Source organism: Pan troglodytes, chromosome 10, assembly GCF_028858775.2.
Source record: "Pan troglodytes isolate AG18354 chromosome 10, NHGRI_mPanTro3-v2.0_pri, whole genome shotgun sequence".
Lineage (NCBI taxonomy): Eukaryota > Metazoa > Chordata > Mammalia > Primates > Hominidae > Pan > Pan troglodytes.
Window position 1 is genome coordinate 120,113,625 of NC_072408.2, and position 15,671 is coordinate 120,129,295.

The window sequence follows — 15,671 nt, forward strand, 5'->3', positions numbered from 1 at the left end:
GACTTGGTGGTGGCAGTCAACGGGGTCTGGATCCTCGTGGAGACATTTATGCTGAAAGGTGAGCCCCGCTCAGGGACTGGCCGTGTCCTGGCTGGCACACCTGGCTTGCCTGTGAGCTGCTACTTCTCTGTCTTACAGGTGGGAACTTCTTCTCCAAGCACGTGCCCTGGAGTTACCTCGTCTTTCTAACTAGTAAGTTTCCGACATGGCTTTGCTGGACTGCTTGTTTTAAAATTGTCTGGGAGAACTTTCATTCAGTGTAGAACCTCATGGTTCTTCTCTAAAACAGGAAGCTATAAAGAGACGGAGTAATCAGTCTGATTCCATCTCGTCCCTGTTTAAAACTCTTTCGTGGTTGTCCGCTGCCCTCTGGATGGAGCCCAGATCCTAGGCGTGTGTGACCCTCCACTCGGCTCTGCAGCCCTGCTGTTTGCCAGCGCCGTGTCCCCCGCTGCACGCTGTTGCTCTCCTCAGCAGCCTCTGCTCCCTGCTGCTCTTGCCTGCCTCTGGGCTGTGCACAGGGGTTTCCTCTGCCTGGTGGTGTCTCCCTCTAACCTCTGCCTGACTTTCCTGCTCTTTCCATCAAGTCTGAGCACACTGTGTTGTCATTCCCTGTTGGCGTCTTTCCTCCCACCTAGCTGATAAGCTCTGTGCCCCCAGGGTTGCCCTGCACTGGTCACTTTTGCACACCTGGTACCCAGTGCAAGGCCCAAGGTAGAAGGGGTAGTCAGGACACACCTGTTGGATGGACGGATGGTTAGTTGGGCCCTGCCTAGAAACAGGCAGGGAGGATTTCTCTCTTTTTTGGGGCAGGATCTTTCTCTGTCGCCCAAGCTGGAGTGCAGTGGTGTGATCATAGCTCACTGCAACCTCAACCTCCTGGGCTCAAGCGATCCTGAGTAGCCTCAGCCTCCCAAGTAGCTGGGATTACAGGCACACAGTGCCACCATGCCTGGCTAATTTTTGTATTTTTTGTAAAGATGGGGTCTCACTATGTTGCTCAGGCTGGTCTCCAGCTCCTGGGCTCAAGTGATCCTCCTCTCTTGGCTTCCCAAAGTGCTGGGATGATAGGCGTGAACCCCTATGCCTGGCCAGTTTCTCTTAAGCAGATTACCCAGTTGGCCACCATCTAGGCCCTCTCCTGGAGCACCTGCTCTCACACTGGGACATGAGTGAGGCCTGGGCTCAGCCTGGAGGGCTTATGGCCAGCAGGGAGGCTGCAGACTGCGGAGGAGCCTCAAAGAGGAGACCGAGCATGGGGGAGGATGTGGTGGGGCTGCTGCCAATGGATTCCTTCTGTCCGCAGTCTATGGGGTGGAGCTGTTCCTGAAGGTCGCCGGCCTGGGCCCTGTGGAGTACTTGTCTTCCGGATGGAACTTGTGAGTGGACAGCATGTTTCTGACCCAAAGCTGAGACTCTGAGGATGGCCCCAGACCCTTCTCTGCACACCCTGATCCCGGGCCATTTCTGGAATCGCAGAGGGAAGGTCTGAGGATGGGCTGAGGCCTATAGTCTCCCTCAAGCAGCCCTGCCCACAGCCCAGGAACTCCCCAGGGTCAGGCCCTTGTCTGAAGCCTCTCAGACCACCCACGCCAGTCCTTCTGGAAACGGCCTCTTGAGGTGCCATAGACTGATTGGCTCTTCCTGACTCATTAAACTTTTTTCTCTTCCATAAAAGCCACAGTGCCCACAGAAAAGAATGCTCCCCGCCTTCCTTAATCAGCAGTAATGAGACCCATGTGGCCCTTCTCCCTATTCCCCAGGGCGTTGGAGGTCACTTCCCTGCCCTGTTCAAGTTAACCGGCCTGTGAAGTCAGGCTGCACTCATGAGGTCTTGGGCCGTGAGGGTGAGCAGGTTAACACACATAGTGGACCACGAGGGTGAGCAGGTTAACACACAGAGTGGGCCGCGAGGGTGAGTGGGTTAACACGCAGAGTGGGCCACAAGGGTGAGCGGGTTAACACAGAGTGGGCCGCGAGGGTGAGCAGGTTAACACACAGAGTGGGCCGCAAGGGTGAGCAGGTTAACACGCAGAGTGGGCCGCGAGGGTGAGCGGGTTAACACGCAGAGTGGGCCGCGAGGGTGAGCGGGTTAACACGCAGAGTGGGCCGCGAGGGTGAGCGGGTTAACACGCAGAGTGGAGTTGGGAGGAGCCGACAGCACGCATGTGCCCTGCGTGTCTGGAGAGGAGAGAGGGTCCTCTGGCTTGGGGCAGGGCGAGCTGTTCTCCCGATGGGAATCTCACTGGAAGGGCCTGCTCTCTTCCCTCAAAAAGTTCCTTGGGGTCAGGCTGGTCTGCAGTGTGTAACCAGCTGTCTGTTGAGCGGAAGACGAGGCCTGTCTCCAGGGCTGCGGAGGCCAGGGCTGCAGAGGCCGGGGCTTCTTTCCTTCTTGTCGTTAGACCAGCACGGGGCCCTTTGGAGGGGTTCCCGGGCATTTCTGGCCTTGGGGTCAGAGCACTGAGGCCTGACCTGTGAGACGCATGCTGGGACAGGGCCTGGCCACCTTGAAACCCCAGGGCGGCAGGAAGTTCTTCCCGCAGCCGGCTGGTTCCTGTTGGTGTTGCTGTGTCTGGGCTCTGTGGGAGGGTGGCTGTGCACAGGGCCAGGGAGGGGAGCAGGCGCAGGTAGGCTCAGGGCCACAGGGTGGACCTTGGCCTCTCCCCTCCTGCAGGTTCGACTTCTCCGTGACAGTGTTCGCCTTCCTGGGACTGCTGGCGCTGGCCCTCAACATGGAGCCCTTCTATTTCATCGTGGTCCTGCGCCCCCTCCAGCTGCTGAGGTGATGGGCAGGGCAGAGCCGGAGACAGGGAGAAAGAGAGGGAGGGCGGGAATGCCCCAGGATTGATCCGGGAAGTGACCCAGAATGAGCCAGAAGGTTCACAAGCCAGAGTCACAGATGTCACCCCCTGGAGAATCACCATGGGGTCAACATCCCCACCCCTGAGGGTGTGCAGGCTGCCTGTGCCCCTCCCCTCACTGCACCAGGTGCCTCTGGGCAGAGAAACCCAGCCCATGACTCATGTGCACCCCACCTGAGGTGGCATTGCACCAGCCACAGGAGCCCATATGCTCAGTCACAGATCACAGAGCCACAGGTCTGAGGGTTGGAAGGGCCTTTCAGGGGCCCTGCGTGCTTTTCTGGCTCGGCGTCTTATGGAGAAAAACCCTCGTGTGGGTCCCACTGGTTTCCCAGGGATACTGGAGAAAGTCCCGGGCAAGCCTGCCCCACTGATGGTGTCTCTTCCTAATGAGGGGTCCCGAGGTCCTGTGCCCTCAGAGCCTGGGCTTGCCTCCTGACCCTCCAGCTGCAACCCCATCCACGTCCACCCCATCCTCTCCCAAGGCAGGACAGGCGGGGCAGGTGCGGGGAGGGGTGGTGGCGTCTATGGAGGAAAAGCCTACCCCCTTGGCGTGTGGGGGTGGCCTGGGGCTGCTCCTGAGTGTCCGCCTCCGTCCCGCCCCCTGCCACCCTTCTTCACTGGTGAGCTCCATTGCCCCCGCTCCCCGGGGCACATGGGCTTCTCCCCGCTCTTTCCCAGGAGCAAGGCCTTGCTCCTGTCTGAGCCTGCAGCTCTACTGCAAGGAGATGCGGCCTGGCCCTGCTCCTCTTCATGGAAGGACCCCGCCCGGCCAGTGTCCTGGGGCTGCCACCATCCCTTCCCTCATGCATGAGTCACCTGAGCCAAGCTCAGGGTTGGTGGTGCCCAAGGGAGTGGACGCAGGTGGAGGAGAGGCCCTCACCTGTCTTTACCGCGTGGCGTGTGGAAGGCGGGGCCAGCATGTTCTGAGGGCGGGGGCTGAGGCGTGCACCTGTGTGTGGAGGTGACGGGTGTCCTCCTCGCTCAGGTTGTTTAAGTTGAAGGAGCGCTACCGCAACGTGCTGGACACCATGTTCGAGCTGCTGCCCCGGATGGCCAGGTACTGCCAGCCCCCACCCTGGCCTGCAGGTCCAGGTGCCGTGTGGCAGTGCCCCGTGGGGGCGGGAGCCGAGTGGCAGTCGGGGGAAAGGAGTTCCACAAAGGACTGCAATCGAGGGCCTGACGGGGCTCCAAGGAGCCTGGAATCTTGACCACCACAGGTCTCCTGGGCACCATTTTTCTCCACTGACCTGTCTGACATATTTAGTAGGGAGGGCAGGGAGCTGTCAACTCGCTTACCACCTGTGTCTACATTCACAGGTAAGGGGTCACCTGTGAGTCTACCTTCACAGGTAAGGGGTGAATCTCTGGGAAAGGGGCATTTGTTCATAGCGTCCTGACTTGAGCTGTTTTTCACCCCAGAGCTGCCCCACGAGGCCCCTTCCCCGCAGGCACTTTCCAGTTGGTGAACCGACCAGGGGCATGGCCCTGCAGTCAGCCCCACGGGTCCGAGGAGGCCAGGGCTGCAGAGGAGCCGTTCCCTCCTGCCGGCCCCGCGTCACCCTGCCCCTGTCGCCCCACAGCCTGGGTCTCACCCTGCTCATCTTTTATTACTCCTTCGCCATCGTGGGCATGGAGTTCTTCTGCGGGATCGTCTTCCCCAACTGCTGCAAGTGAGTAGGCCCCACCCAGCCCCAGGCAGCCTGCATTTCCCGGGCAGAGGGCTGGCCAGGGCCAGGATTGTTGTCCTTGTGGCCTTGGGGTCCTCGGGGATGTTCCTCTCTAAGCAACCACCTTGCTTTGCTTTCAGGGCTTAGTTGAGTGCAGTGAGCTAAATGAGGGGCCTGGACTCGGGGTCCCTGTTTCTCCATCCCCCAGGCAGGGTTGGGAGCTGTCAGCTCACCCTCTGCCGAGGGCTGGAGGCCACCCCCACAGTAGCCTGGGTCCCAAGGTCAAGTCCCATGGCTTCCTCCCACTTCTCTCCTGGAGTGGCTGGGGACCTGGGCCAAGACCAGTCTTCTAGGGACAGCATCGTAGGATAAGACAGACGGACACGTGCAGGAAGGTCATGGTGCTCAGGGATGGGGAGCAGAGAGTGAAATCTCCCATGAGCACTCCCTTTCTCCTGAGCCGCCACAGTGAAATCACTGCACACTGCCATTCATTCATCCTCAATTCAGAGAGTCCTCTTACATTTGGTCTTTACAGCCTCAAGCACCGATGAAGAAACAGTTTTACAAAGACACTGGTAGCTTTGAGACCCAGTTTGAGTGTCAAGCTTGGTCTGGAACCAGAAGCCTATAGCAGTGGGTCCTAGACTTTAGAGCCCATTGCAGTCACCAGGGAGCTTAGTGCAAGCTCCAGACCTCACTCTTGCGTCTGATGCATGCGTGTGGGAGGAGGCTCCCTGGTGGCCCAAGCACTAGACTTTTATAAACATTAGCATGGATATTAACAGAACAGCCATAAAAGATTGGAAGGAAAGTGGCAAATAAGAGCTCCTCAAAACAGGGCCAACCTTTTCAAATACTTGCTCAGGCCAAGTACTGGGGAAGCCCCAGTAGGGAGTTCCTTCCCTGGGACTGTGGCCTAGTGTCCAGCCTCAAGAGCAGATCCTAGATGGGGCACGTGCAGAGGAGGCCCTTGCCTCTCCTCCCTCCCCTGCAAGCAACAGTGAGAGAGAAGGCCCTGCCTGCAGCAGACAACTTCCAGGTGACAGAGGTGGGTCAGGCTGGCCAGGGGCTCCCGCCAAGCCCAGCAGGCAGGAATAGCCAAGGGCATTCCTCCAGCAGGGACCCAGGCATGAGGTGGAGAGGGTTAGGCAGGAAACCAGGCTGCGGGCAGAACAGAAGGATCCTTGGCCAGAACTCGGTTTGTTTCACACTTCTGTCCTCTCTGGAGGTGACCGATCACCTTGTGACCCTCCCTCCTTTCTCCCTTGTGCTCCGGCCAGCACGAGTACAGTGGCAGATGCCTACCGCTGGCGCAACCACACCGTGGGCAACAGGACCGTGGTGGAGGAAGGCTACTATTATCTCAATAATTTTGACAACATCCTCAACAGCTTTGGTGAGTGGGAAAAATCACAGGGGGCACATTCCCTGGGGACCCCACCCTTGTCACCACAGGTCCCAGAGGTGGTGTAGCAAGTGTCTGGGCCTCTCCCTTCAGCACCGAGGGCCACACTTTCTGGAAGCCTCCCTGGCCCAGGTGGAGGACTTGGTCTGCCCAGCCTTGGCAGTACAGTCCAGGCTGGATCCTGGAGCTCACTCAGTTGCCTGATTCCACTCTTTCCTGATATTTTCTCAGTACCGGGGAGGACAACAGTTGCAAGCCTTAGCTGGGCGGGGTCCCCTCATCACAGTGCCACTTGCAGAATGGGACCCAGCCACACCACTGCTGCTGCAGCTGCACTGCCCCCTGGCTCAGACTGCGTACAGCCCTCTGCCCATTCCCATGAAGAGGCGAACACAGCCAAACCGCCTCTCCAGAAAAAGGGTGTGCCCCCATGACACCCCAGATCTGCACCCAGTAAGATCCAGATAGTCTGATGTGGCACAGGCTGCTGAGGCAGAGGGTGTGTTCTCTTGGGGGCAGGCCACAATGTCCTGTGGAGCCAGTGCCCTAGGAGTGCCTTGCCTGGTCTTTCCTGGAGCTCACAACCCAAGTGGTCATATGGTGACCCCCTCATCTTAGCACATGGCACCCAGGATAGGTGGCAAGAGGCCACTTGAAATTGACTTTGAAGTGGGGTCTCATCAGGATGCTTCTTTCTCTCTTCCCTCGGCAGTGACCCTGTTTGAGCTCACAGTTGTCAACAACTGGTACATCATCATGGTAAGAGCTCGGGCAGCTCTGGGGGTATCTTCCCGCCAGCCCTGGGGTCGGCCCTGGGTCTCCCCCGACCCAGAGTATATAATTCTTCCCGTAGCTTGCAGGGCTGGGGGTCTTGAGTCATGCTGTGTTGGTGTTCAGTGGGGAGGCCACAGGATGGCTGGGCCCCAGGAGCCACCCTTGCCAGCGTTGGCTGGACTCGGCTGTTACTCCCATCTCCCTGCATGTCCCCAGCAGCCAGGAGATGCCACTTAGACTCTGGGTCTCTGTCCTGTCTCGCCCACTGTAGAGATGACTTTTCCCTCTAGTGACAAAGTGGCGAGCATTGCTGATCTCTTTATTCCATTCCTTAAACTTTCCCGACTCCCAGACCTACTGGGATAAAGGCTGCCCTGGTTCTGGATCCAGTCGTCCAGGGGAGTGGCCAGGGCTCCTTCAGCAGTCAGGAATTAGTGTTAGGCCCAGAGGGGCAAGCTTCCTCTCCTCCATCTCTCACAACCAGCTACAAATCACGGTGGGGTCTGCGAAGAGCCGGGGCCATGGAGCAGCCTGTGTAGACGGGGACCTGCCCTGCATGGGCACCCCCTCACTGGCTGCTTCCCTCGGTCTCCAGGAAGGCGTCACCTCTCAGACCTCCCACTGGAGCCGCCTCTACTTCATGACCTTTTACATTGTGACCATGGTAGGTCCCGGACCACAGAACGCTCTGTCCTTCGTCTTCCACATCACCAGCTGCCCCTGCTCTTCAGCCTGCAGCGTCAGGGAGTGGGGCCGGGTCCCATCTGGCCGGGCTCTGTTGGGCGTGGGCTGCGCAGCCACGGACACCTACCCACCCTCCTCCCCTGCCTCTGCCCCTCCCTCCCTATCCCTGGCCAGGTGGTGATGACGATCATTGTCGCCTTTATCCTCGAGGCCTTCGTCTTCCGAATGAACTACAGCCGCAAGAACCAGGACTCGGAAGGTCTGTGCAGGGATGATGCCTTGGGCATTTGATATCTGCCGCCTACCCAGCTCTGTCTGTCTGTCTGTCTGGGTGGCTGTCCAGCCAGCCATCAGGCTGTCATTTTTCTGCTGTCTGGTTGTCCAGCTTATCTATCTGGCTTGTCTTTCTAGATCTTGTATTTGCATTGATTTTCAAATATTTAATGTCAGAAAACATAATCTAACTTTAAAATAAGAGCATGTCATAGTTGGAGAAAAATCAGGAAGTAGAGAAAGGCTTATGTGGCAGCAGCAGCCCCTGCCCTGCCTTTCCCTCCCGTCCTCCAGAGGCTTCTCCTTCTTAGCTATTTCTTCTGTTAGTCATCTCCACGTTTCTCAATAATAGGTTCACACTACGGTTCTTGATTTAAATGGTGTAAATATTGCTTTTGGCACAGGCGAATCGTATTCCTGCTGCAACTGGATGGTGCTGGCTTTAGTGACTGCCTCACTCTTCCCAGATTGCACAGCTTTCTGCGTACTGACCCTCCCTTCTTCCCAAATTCTCCATCAAAACTGTCCACACTTGATCTCTTGAGCCCAGGAGGTCAAGACTGCAGTGAGCCATGATCACACCACTGCACTCCAGCCTGGGCAGCGGAGTGAGACCCTGTCTCTTAAAAGAAACAGAAAACCCTGTGCCCACACTTGTTACCTCTCATCCTCAGATCTCTGTGCTATCAGACCATCTGACCATTTTCTCTGTGCTTAGAGGCCCCTTCCTGAAACCCTCTGGCCCTGTAACAGCTGCCAGCTAGACCTGCACTCCTGACATCACAGCAGAGGGAGGGGAAGGGAAAGGAGGGCCAACGAGGAGAGCAGGACACCAATGCAGTGTCGGTTTAGAGAGAGAACCTTGAGAGAACCTTGCCCCCTGCGGAGGGGGGCAAGGAGGTACGAGACCCAGCCAGGTGGGCAGCTGCAGCCCCGGGCCCTTCCCACACCTGCCTTCCATCCCTGCAGTTGATGGTGGCATCACCCTTGAGAAGGAAATCTCCAAAGAAGAGCTGGTTGCCGTCCTGGAGCTCTACCGGGAGGCACGGGGGGCCTCCTCGGATGTCACCCGGCTGCTGGAGACCCTCTCCCAGATGGAGAGATACCAGGTGAGGAGCCCAGGCCCCGGTCCGAAGGAGGGAGGCAGGTTTCAGTGTGGGTGGCATAATCCCTTCCCTCAGATATTGGTAACATTTTGAGTGACACAGTTGCAAAAGCCAGAGAAGTGGGAGACGCCAACTGTGGCACCAGGGGTGGGACCTGAACATCTGCAGCCGAGCCCTGCAGCCTCTGCTCTTCCTTAGCAACATTCCATGGTGTTTCTGGGACGGCGATCAAGGACCAAGAGCGACCTGAGCCTGAAGATGTACCAGGAGGAGATCCAGGTAGGAGCCTGGCCGACCACGCTGCGAATCCTCCCCCAAGCTACGTCCTGGGAGGGGCAGGGAGCTGCTCTCCAGCCCTCTGAGTAGAGGGAGAAGGCTGGTAGAGAGATGCAGACCGTCCATCGGGACCACTGCTGGGGTTGTGTGGAACCTGAGCGGGGCTCACTTAGCCTTGAACCCTTGACTCGTGCCCAGCAGAGGCAGCTCTCCAGCCTGCCTGCCGCCATATGTCCCTGCCCCTTATGAATTCTCCAGAACCTCCTCTTCATCTCTTACTCTGAGTCAGCTGCAAACTCAAACATGTGTACCAAGAAACACAGTGAGCAAAGAGGAAAGAGCAGCGACCGTGGTGAACTGGCAAGGATGTGCCTGTCCAAAGGAGACAGTCTCCTCCCAGCTCCAGGATGTGCCTGTCCAAAGGGGACACAGCCTCCTCCCAGCCCCAGCGAGTGCTGCCCAATAGGAAGAAGGCCCTACTGCGGTCGGGCCGCTTGGTGTTTTGTTTTTAGATGGAGTCTCGCTGTCTCCCAGGCTGGAGTGCAGCAGCACGATCTAGGCTCACTGCAACCTCCGCCTCCTGGGTTCAAGCGATTCTCCTGCCTCAGCCTCCCGAGTAGCTGGGATTACAGGCACACGCCACCACACCTGGCTAATTTTTGTATATTTAGTGGAGACGGGGTTTCACCATGTTGGCCAGGCTGGGAGTGCTTGGGATTTTTCATAATTGGGTGTTTTTTGTTTTGTTTTGTTTTAGAGATGGTATCGCTCTGTCACCTGGGCTGGAGTCCAGTGGCACGATCATAGCTCACTGTAGCCTCCAACCCCTGGGCTCAAGTGATCCTCCCCACTCAGCCTACCCAAGCAGCTGGAACTACAGGTGTGCACTGTGACACCCTAATTACCTTATTTTTGTAGCAGTGAGGTCTTGCTGGGGTCTCAAACTCCTGGCCTCAAGCAATTCTTCCACCTTGGCTTCTAATTTAAGAAAAGGCAGGCCAGGCATGGTGGCTCATGCCTGTAATCCCAGCACTTTGGGAGGCCAAGGCAGGCGGATCACTTGATGCCAGGAGCTCGAGACCAGCCTGGCCAACATGGTGAAACCCTGTCTCTACTAAAAATACAAAATTTAGCCAGGCCTGGTTCCGTGCACATGTAATCCCAGCTACTGAAGAGGCTGAGTCAGGAGAATTACTTGACTCCAGGAGGCAGAGGTTGCAGTGAGCCAAGATCATGCCACTGCACTCCAGCTTGGGTGACAGAGCTAGACTCTGTCTCAAAAAAAAAAAAAAAAAAGGCAGAATCAGATGTTTTTCTTTTTTTTGCATGACCTCCCAATCTTTACATATTGGCAGCTAAGGAAAATATCTCACAAAGCACCGTGTGGGCTGGCATTTGGCACGGTGCCTTCCAGACCATGGGCCACCAGCCCATGAGCCCTGCAGGGTCTTCTCAACCACCTCAGGGTTGCCAGGGCTCCGGGGAGCCTCTCCCACACCAGCTATGGTGGCTTTGCTCTGTTTTCTTGCATTCTAATAGCTTGAAGCCCTTCTGTTTCACTAAAACAGTGACAACCAGGGTCCATGCCTGAAAAGCAGGGGGTGCTGTCCCCAAAGCAGCTTACACATTCTCCGGGAACACAAGAGACTCAGGCAGTGTTCTTTGGGCTGATGTGTAGTGGCTCACTGAACTTGGTGTCACAGAAACATGGAAATAATAGAAGCGTTTGACCTTGGGCAAGTCACTCCATGCCTCCCTGTCTGTGCAAGGGGACGACTGTGCAGCAGCACCCATTCAGGTGTGGTTGGAAGGAGGTGTGCTGCCCTTGGCCTCTGCCCTTCTGCCTGTCCATCTGCTCCAGGCCTCAGTTTCCCCCTCTGTAAAACAAGGGGGCCAGAACTAGGCCATCTCGAAGCTCTAAAAGTCTATGGTTCAGTCTTTTAAAAAGTAGGGTAGGGTATGGTGGTGCACACCTGTATTTCCAGCTGCTTGGGAGGCTGAGGAGGGAGGATCACTTGAGCCCAGGAGTGGGAGGCTGCAGTGAGCCGTACCTTGCCACTGCTCTCCAGCCTGTGCCATACAGTGAGTCTCTGTCTCCTAAAAAAAAAAAAAAAAAAAGGAAATGTGGGGTATACTTAATTCCTTAATTACCTGAATACCTCAGTCCCTGAAAATGTCAGAGTTTATAATCATGGCCTTAGGCAGGTGAGGTATTCAGCACAATACAGTTCTAAGCCTCGGTGTCTCGGGTGTGAAACAGGGACACAGTTACCGCCAAGCTCAAAAGGGGTCACTCAGGGGGCCCTTTAGTGAAGGACAAAAGGTTATGCTCACAAACAAGGGGTGAGGGTTGTTCCTGCCTGGGCCTGTTAGAGAGCTGTTATGCGCAAGCCTCCAGACACTAGGGAAAGATTTCATTGTCATTTTTGCCTCTGGGGCCATATTCAAAATTCCCAGCATTTCTGGGCCTGTGACGGGGGTTTCAGTACCAGCTGGGTGAGGCTGGCAGCCCTGCCCCCTCCAGCCTGGATGCTGTGGGCTGTGTGACCTTGTGGGGTGGGTGGGGCAGGCGGTGGGGTACAGCCCTCAGCGCCCCTTCTGCTCTCTTCTCCAGGAGTGGTATGAGGAGCATGCCAGGGAGCAGAAGCAGCAGCGACAGCTCAGCAGCAGTGCAGCCCCCGCCGCCCAGCAGCCCCCAGGCAGCCGCCAGCGCTCCCAGACCGTTACCTAGCCCAGCGCCCGAAAGCCGTCTCTTCTATGCAATAACACAATAGTATTACTCTACTGCGATGTACGGAACTGCGGTGTGTGTACACATACTCACGTATATGCACATATTTATATACAGGAAGAAAGAAGACAGACAAGATGGGGCTTGGTTTATAACCACCTTGCCCTGTCTTCCTTAACTCCAGAAGCCAGTTTGGTGAGGGGTGGGGTGCGGCCACCAGGTCTGAGCTCTTCCTACTGTGGAAGGCTCCAAAAGGCCCTTCACAAGGAGACCCCCTCACCTGGATCCAGTCGACTGCGGGGCTTGCCCCTCATGTGGGCTGGCCTCCATCGGCCACGTCCAAAGCTGTCACTGCTACTGCTTCAGGCTCATGTCCCCACGACCTGATGGCGTGCCCGCCCCCTCTCCCTGCGGCCCATGCCACAGGTTTCTGTGTTTTGCTTTAGGGACAGAACCACTTAGGAAGGAAAGAACTCCCGGTCTCCAGGGTGGTATTTCAGTGTCTGTGATAATGTCACGCAACACCTCTTCGGGGACCAGTGCCCAGGATCTAATGGGAAGCGGAATTGGGGCAACTGTGCCCATGTGGCCAGAGCTCAGTTAGCCAGTGCCGGGCGGCTGCAGATTACACTGACCAATCTCCTCCCTTGGCTCTGCAAGCCTCCCACCCAGCCTTCTCTGGCTTAATCCTTGTTGGCGAAAACTCTTCCACAGTGGCCTCCTTGGGGACCCAGAACCCGGAGGAAGGGGCATGAGGCAGGAAGTGGGGCCGATGTCTGCAACCCAGACCACTTCGTGGAATGGGTTCTTGACCAAATCCCTTTTTTTGCAATTTACCCGTTCAAGCAAAACAACGTTTTGGTTAACTAAGGATTGTGCTAAAGCTGATACCAGGTCCTTCACACGTGTGCACTAGGAACAGGAGCGAACAGCACAGAGAGACGCTCCCTGTGGGACGCAGCAGCCCCGTGGCCCTGGCCCAGTTCCCAGCCACCCTCCCTGGCTCTGCTCACACCAGAGATTTCCATAGCAGGAGCGGTTGGTGCAGAAGTAGGTTCAGATGAACCTCAGTTAACGTCGCCACCCCTCCTCCCACCATGGTACCCTGTAGGAGCCCTGTATGACATCTGAGCGTGGTGGAGGTAGGAGGGTTGCCAGCTGCAGTGACCTTGCCACAGAGGCAGGGTCAGTGCAGAGGTCGCTTTGGTTCCGCTTCCCTGGGCCACAGAACGGAACACAGCATAGGTTCTGCAGCAGGAGCCGCAGTGGCAGGATGGAGGGTGCGAAGGGCAAGGAGTGCACTGCTGGGCATTCCTGGCCAGCCCCGGCCCTCTGGTGCCTGCTTCCTGTGACTTCAGAAGGCAGGTGGACAGAGCCTCCCTCTGGCCTTGTCCTTTTCCCAGCCACAGAACGGGCAGGGTGGCACCCAACCCCAGGGGAGCAGTACCTGGTCCCCCACCCCCTCCTCCCAACCACCTCCAAGGCCAAGCTGGGTCCCATAGCCAGCACGGCATGGTTCTCCCCTTCCCCCCTTCCCAGGTCAGGGGAGTTGGACAAGTGGCAGGTGTTTGTTTTTAAAGCACAGCCCTTTGGGAAAGCAACACATTATTGAGACTCACTGTGATTCCCCCGGGAGTCACACTGGCTTTGTCCTCTTCCTCTCTGGAGGGCCATGGGCCATCAGCGGGAGCTCCACATCGAGCCCCAGGCCAGAACCCCCTCCCTTTCACAGAGAGGGAACTTTATTGCACAATTGGGTGCCTTTTAGCTTTTGTGTGTTGAAATGGGCATTTTGGAAGCAAGGGTCAGGGGACAGCTTCTAAAGGTGTGAGTCTCTGACCTGAGCATCTGGGCCTCGCCTCGGCCCTTCTTCCTCCCCAGGGGTGGAAACGTGGAGGGGCCAGCAGCGCCCCGGGGTCTGCCCAGGGGAGTCAAGGCCCCGAGGTGGGGGGGCCTATTCCAGGAGGAGTGGGATGTCGGCCCTGTCCAGAGCGAGTTAATGTGTCCATCTGCCCAACCCTGTCCTGAGAAAGGACCTGGTTTTGGCCAGGACCTGACAAATACCCAAAGGCAGCAGTGTCAACAGACGGGAGTCCAGCCAGTGTGGGTGCCCTTGTCATTGAGGTTAGGGACAGCTATCCCCAGGTTATGCCTGGCCCCACCCAGCAGGGAGTTGGGGTCCCCCCACAGGCTGTGAGCTCTGTGGGCCCTGGGATGTGATCTAGCTCAGATGCCCTCTCATCCTTGATGTCACAGTTGAGTGCACCCAAGTGGCACCCACTGGCGGCCAGGGGCACAGCCTGGTGGTGGCGGCAATAGAACTGTGCCCCTCCTCAGCTCCTCGCTTCCCCTCCCACAGCCCCAGCCTTACTCCACCATGCGGACAATCATTTTGTACGGGTCACCGGAGCAATGCTATACGGTTTTGTACATTGGTGGTTTGTTTCCTAGAAAACCCACTGTGTCTCTGGATTTCTAGCATATTACTAAAAGAGCCTCTGCTTTGTAAACATGGCTGCTGCCTCTTGACTTCTGTGGCTTTGGGTATTGTCGGGAGAGTGGCCCCATCCAAGGCCATGGCCATTCCTGATCCTGCCTCAGCCCCACCCCGAGCTGTGCCCTGGGGTCAGCCACTCGGCACTGGCCCCAGGTGAGGAAGAACTGGTAAAAGTTGGGGGTGTCATTTTCTCTACACTTGAAATTTTGAATTTTTTTTTTATTTGGAAAAGAGACAGTTGAATCCCTTTCTTTACCAGCATAAGGCAGTCAGGCAAACCTAAGAGTTGCTTATTTCGGCAACATAAGGCGGGGTCATTGCATGACAGCAAGAAGGCACAAGGTCCCCTCATCTGTCCTTTCCCAGCTCGCAGGCCTTGGAACCCCACCCAGGGCCCCCCTGAGGGAGGCACAGGCACAGTCCTACCGACTCCTGCCTGGCAGCTGGAGGAGCCCAGGTTCCAGCACAAAGGAGTCTGTGGACAGTCAGGGGCAGAATCCTGGAGGGAGCGCCTGAGCCACCATCCCATGTGGCAGCTGCTGGCGTAGCAGTGCCTCGGGCTGGCATCGTTTTGGGAGCAAGTGGGTTCAGTGAAGTGTGTTGCCACGAATAGCACCCGCTGCTTTTGGCTTTATTAACGTGGCAAGGAGAAATTCAAAATTAAGTATGTCTCAAATTCTGTTTCTGGCAGATGGTGCAGCTCTGGAGCTCAGCCCTCGGCGGCCTGATTCCCAGGGGTCCAAGCCACCCTCGTTCTCTGAGTCAGGGTTGGGCAGCCACTTGTGTCCTGAGAAGGTGCCAGAAGGCCTGAAGCCCAGGCAAGGGGAACGGGCAGTGCCTGTGCCTCAGGGGTACCTCCAGCATGGCCTGGAGCACATCCAGCCAGCCCTTCTCAGAGGGGCTCTGGGGGTCATTCAAGGGGGCCTTCTAGCTTCTCTCTGGAACCCTTTGTCCAGAGCAAAGCCAGGTTTCCAAGGTCCCCATGGCAAGGCTGTTGGGTGCTGACAGCAAGAGGTACACAGCAGTTCTCCCAGCTCACAGCAGTGACCTCAGATCTCCAGCAGCAAGGGCCGCACTCTGGTGCCCACAAGGGCCTTGCAGAAATGCTCCAGTCCCTGGGCCTCCCCCGGCAGGAGGGGCGGGGCTCCTGCCTGCAGTGAGGCCACAGCACTAAGCGGCTTCAGTCACATGCTTTTCAGGTGAATCACTCCAAATTCAGTGAGGAGAGCCACGACAAGGAAGTTCAGGTAGAAGAGGAGCAGGCAGAAGCCATAGACTCTGCTGAGCTGGAAGCACTGCAATGGGACTGAGACCAGGGAGAAGACGAGGCTGAGCCCCAGGGCGCCTGCCAGGACCCACACCAGCAGTCCGTCTGGCTCCAGCTGTGGAAG

At 57.1% G+C, this 15,671-nt stretch overlaps 2 protein-coding genes across 21 annotated transcripts in view; one reads left to right on the plus strand and one right to left on the minus strand.

Annotated features, from left to right (window-relative positions):
- Positions 1-14,293, plus strand: part of TPCN1 (two pore segment channel 1) — a 74,623-nt gene extending 60,330 nt beyond the window's left edge. For 7 of the 17 annotated variants that reach the window (XM_063785025.1, XM_054663634.2, XM_054663631.2 and 4 more), the window contains 13 exons: positions 2-58; positions 139-192; positions 1,307-1,379; positions 2,675-2,782; positions 3,850-3,921; positions 4,445-4,534; positions 5,815-5,930; positions 6,652-6,698; positions 7,198-7,377; positions 7,572-7,656; positions 8,640-8,779; positions 8,975-9,055; positions 11,667-14,293. In XM_063785025.1, coding sequence (XP_063641095.1) covers positions 2-58; positions 139-192; positions 1,307-1,379; positions 2,675-2,782; positions 3,850-3,921; positions 4,445-4,534; positions 5,815-5,930; positions 6,652-6,698; positions 7,198-7,377; positions 7,572-7,656; positions 8,640-8,779; positions 8,975-9,055; positions 11,667-11,783 — 1,220 coding nt within the window. In that variant the 3' untranslated portion in view covers positions 11,784-14,293. Of the gene's footprint in view, position 1; positions 59-138; positions 193-1,306; positions 1,380-2,674; positions 2,783-3,849; positions 4,182-4,283; positions 4,535-5,814; positions 5,931-6,651; positions 6,699-7,197; positions 7,378-7,571; positions 7,657-8,639; positions 8,780-8,974; positions 9,056-11,666 lie in introns of those variants that run through there. The other 10 variants (XM_054663633.2, XM_063785019.1, XM_063785022.1 and 7 more) reach the window with 4 other exon arrangements.
- Positions 14,294-14,478: 185 nt separating this feature from the next.
- The window catches only part of SLC8B1 (solute carrier family 8 member B1), a 33,002-nt gene continuing 31,809 nt past the window's right edge, over positions 14,479-15,671 (minus strand). For all 4 annotated transcript variants that reach the window (XR_010147790.1, XM_054663643.2, XM_054663641.2 and 1 more), the window contains one exon: positions 14,479-15,662. Coding sequence is in view for 3 of the 4 variants with exons in the window: in XM_054663643.2 (XP_054519618.1) it covers positions 15,465-15,662 (198 nt within the window). In the remaining variant the exon portion in view is untranslated. The remainder of the gene's footprint in view (positions 15,663-15,671) is intronic.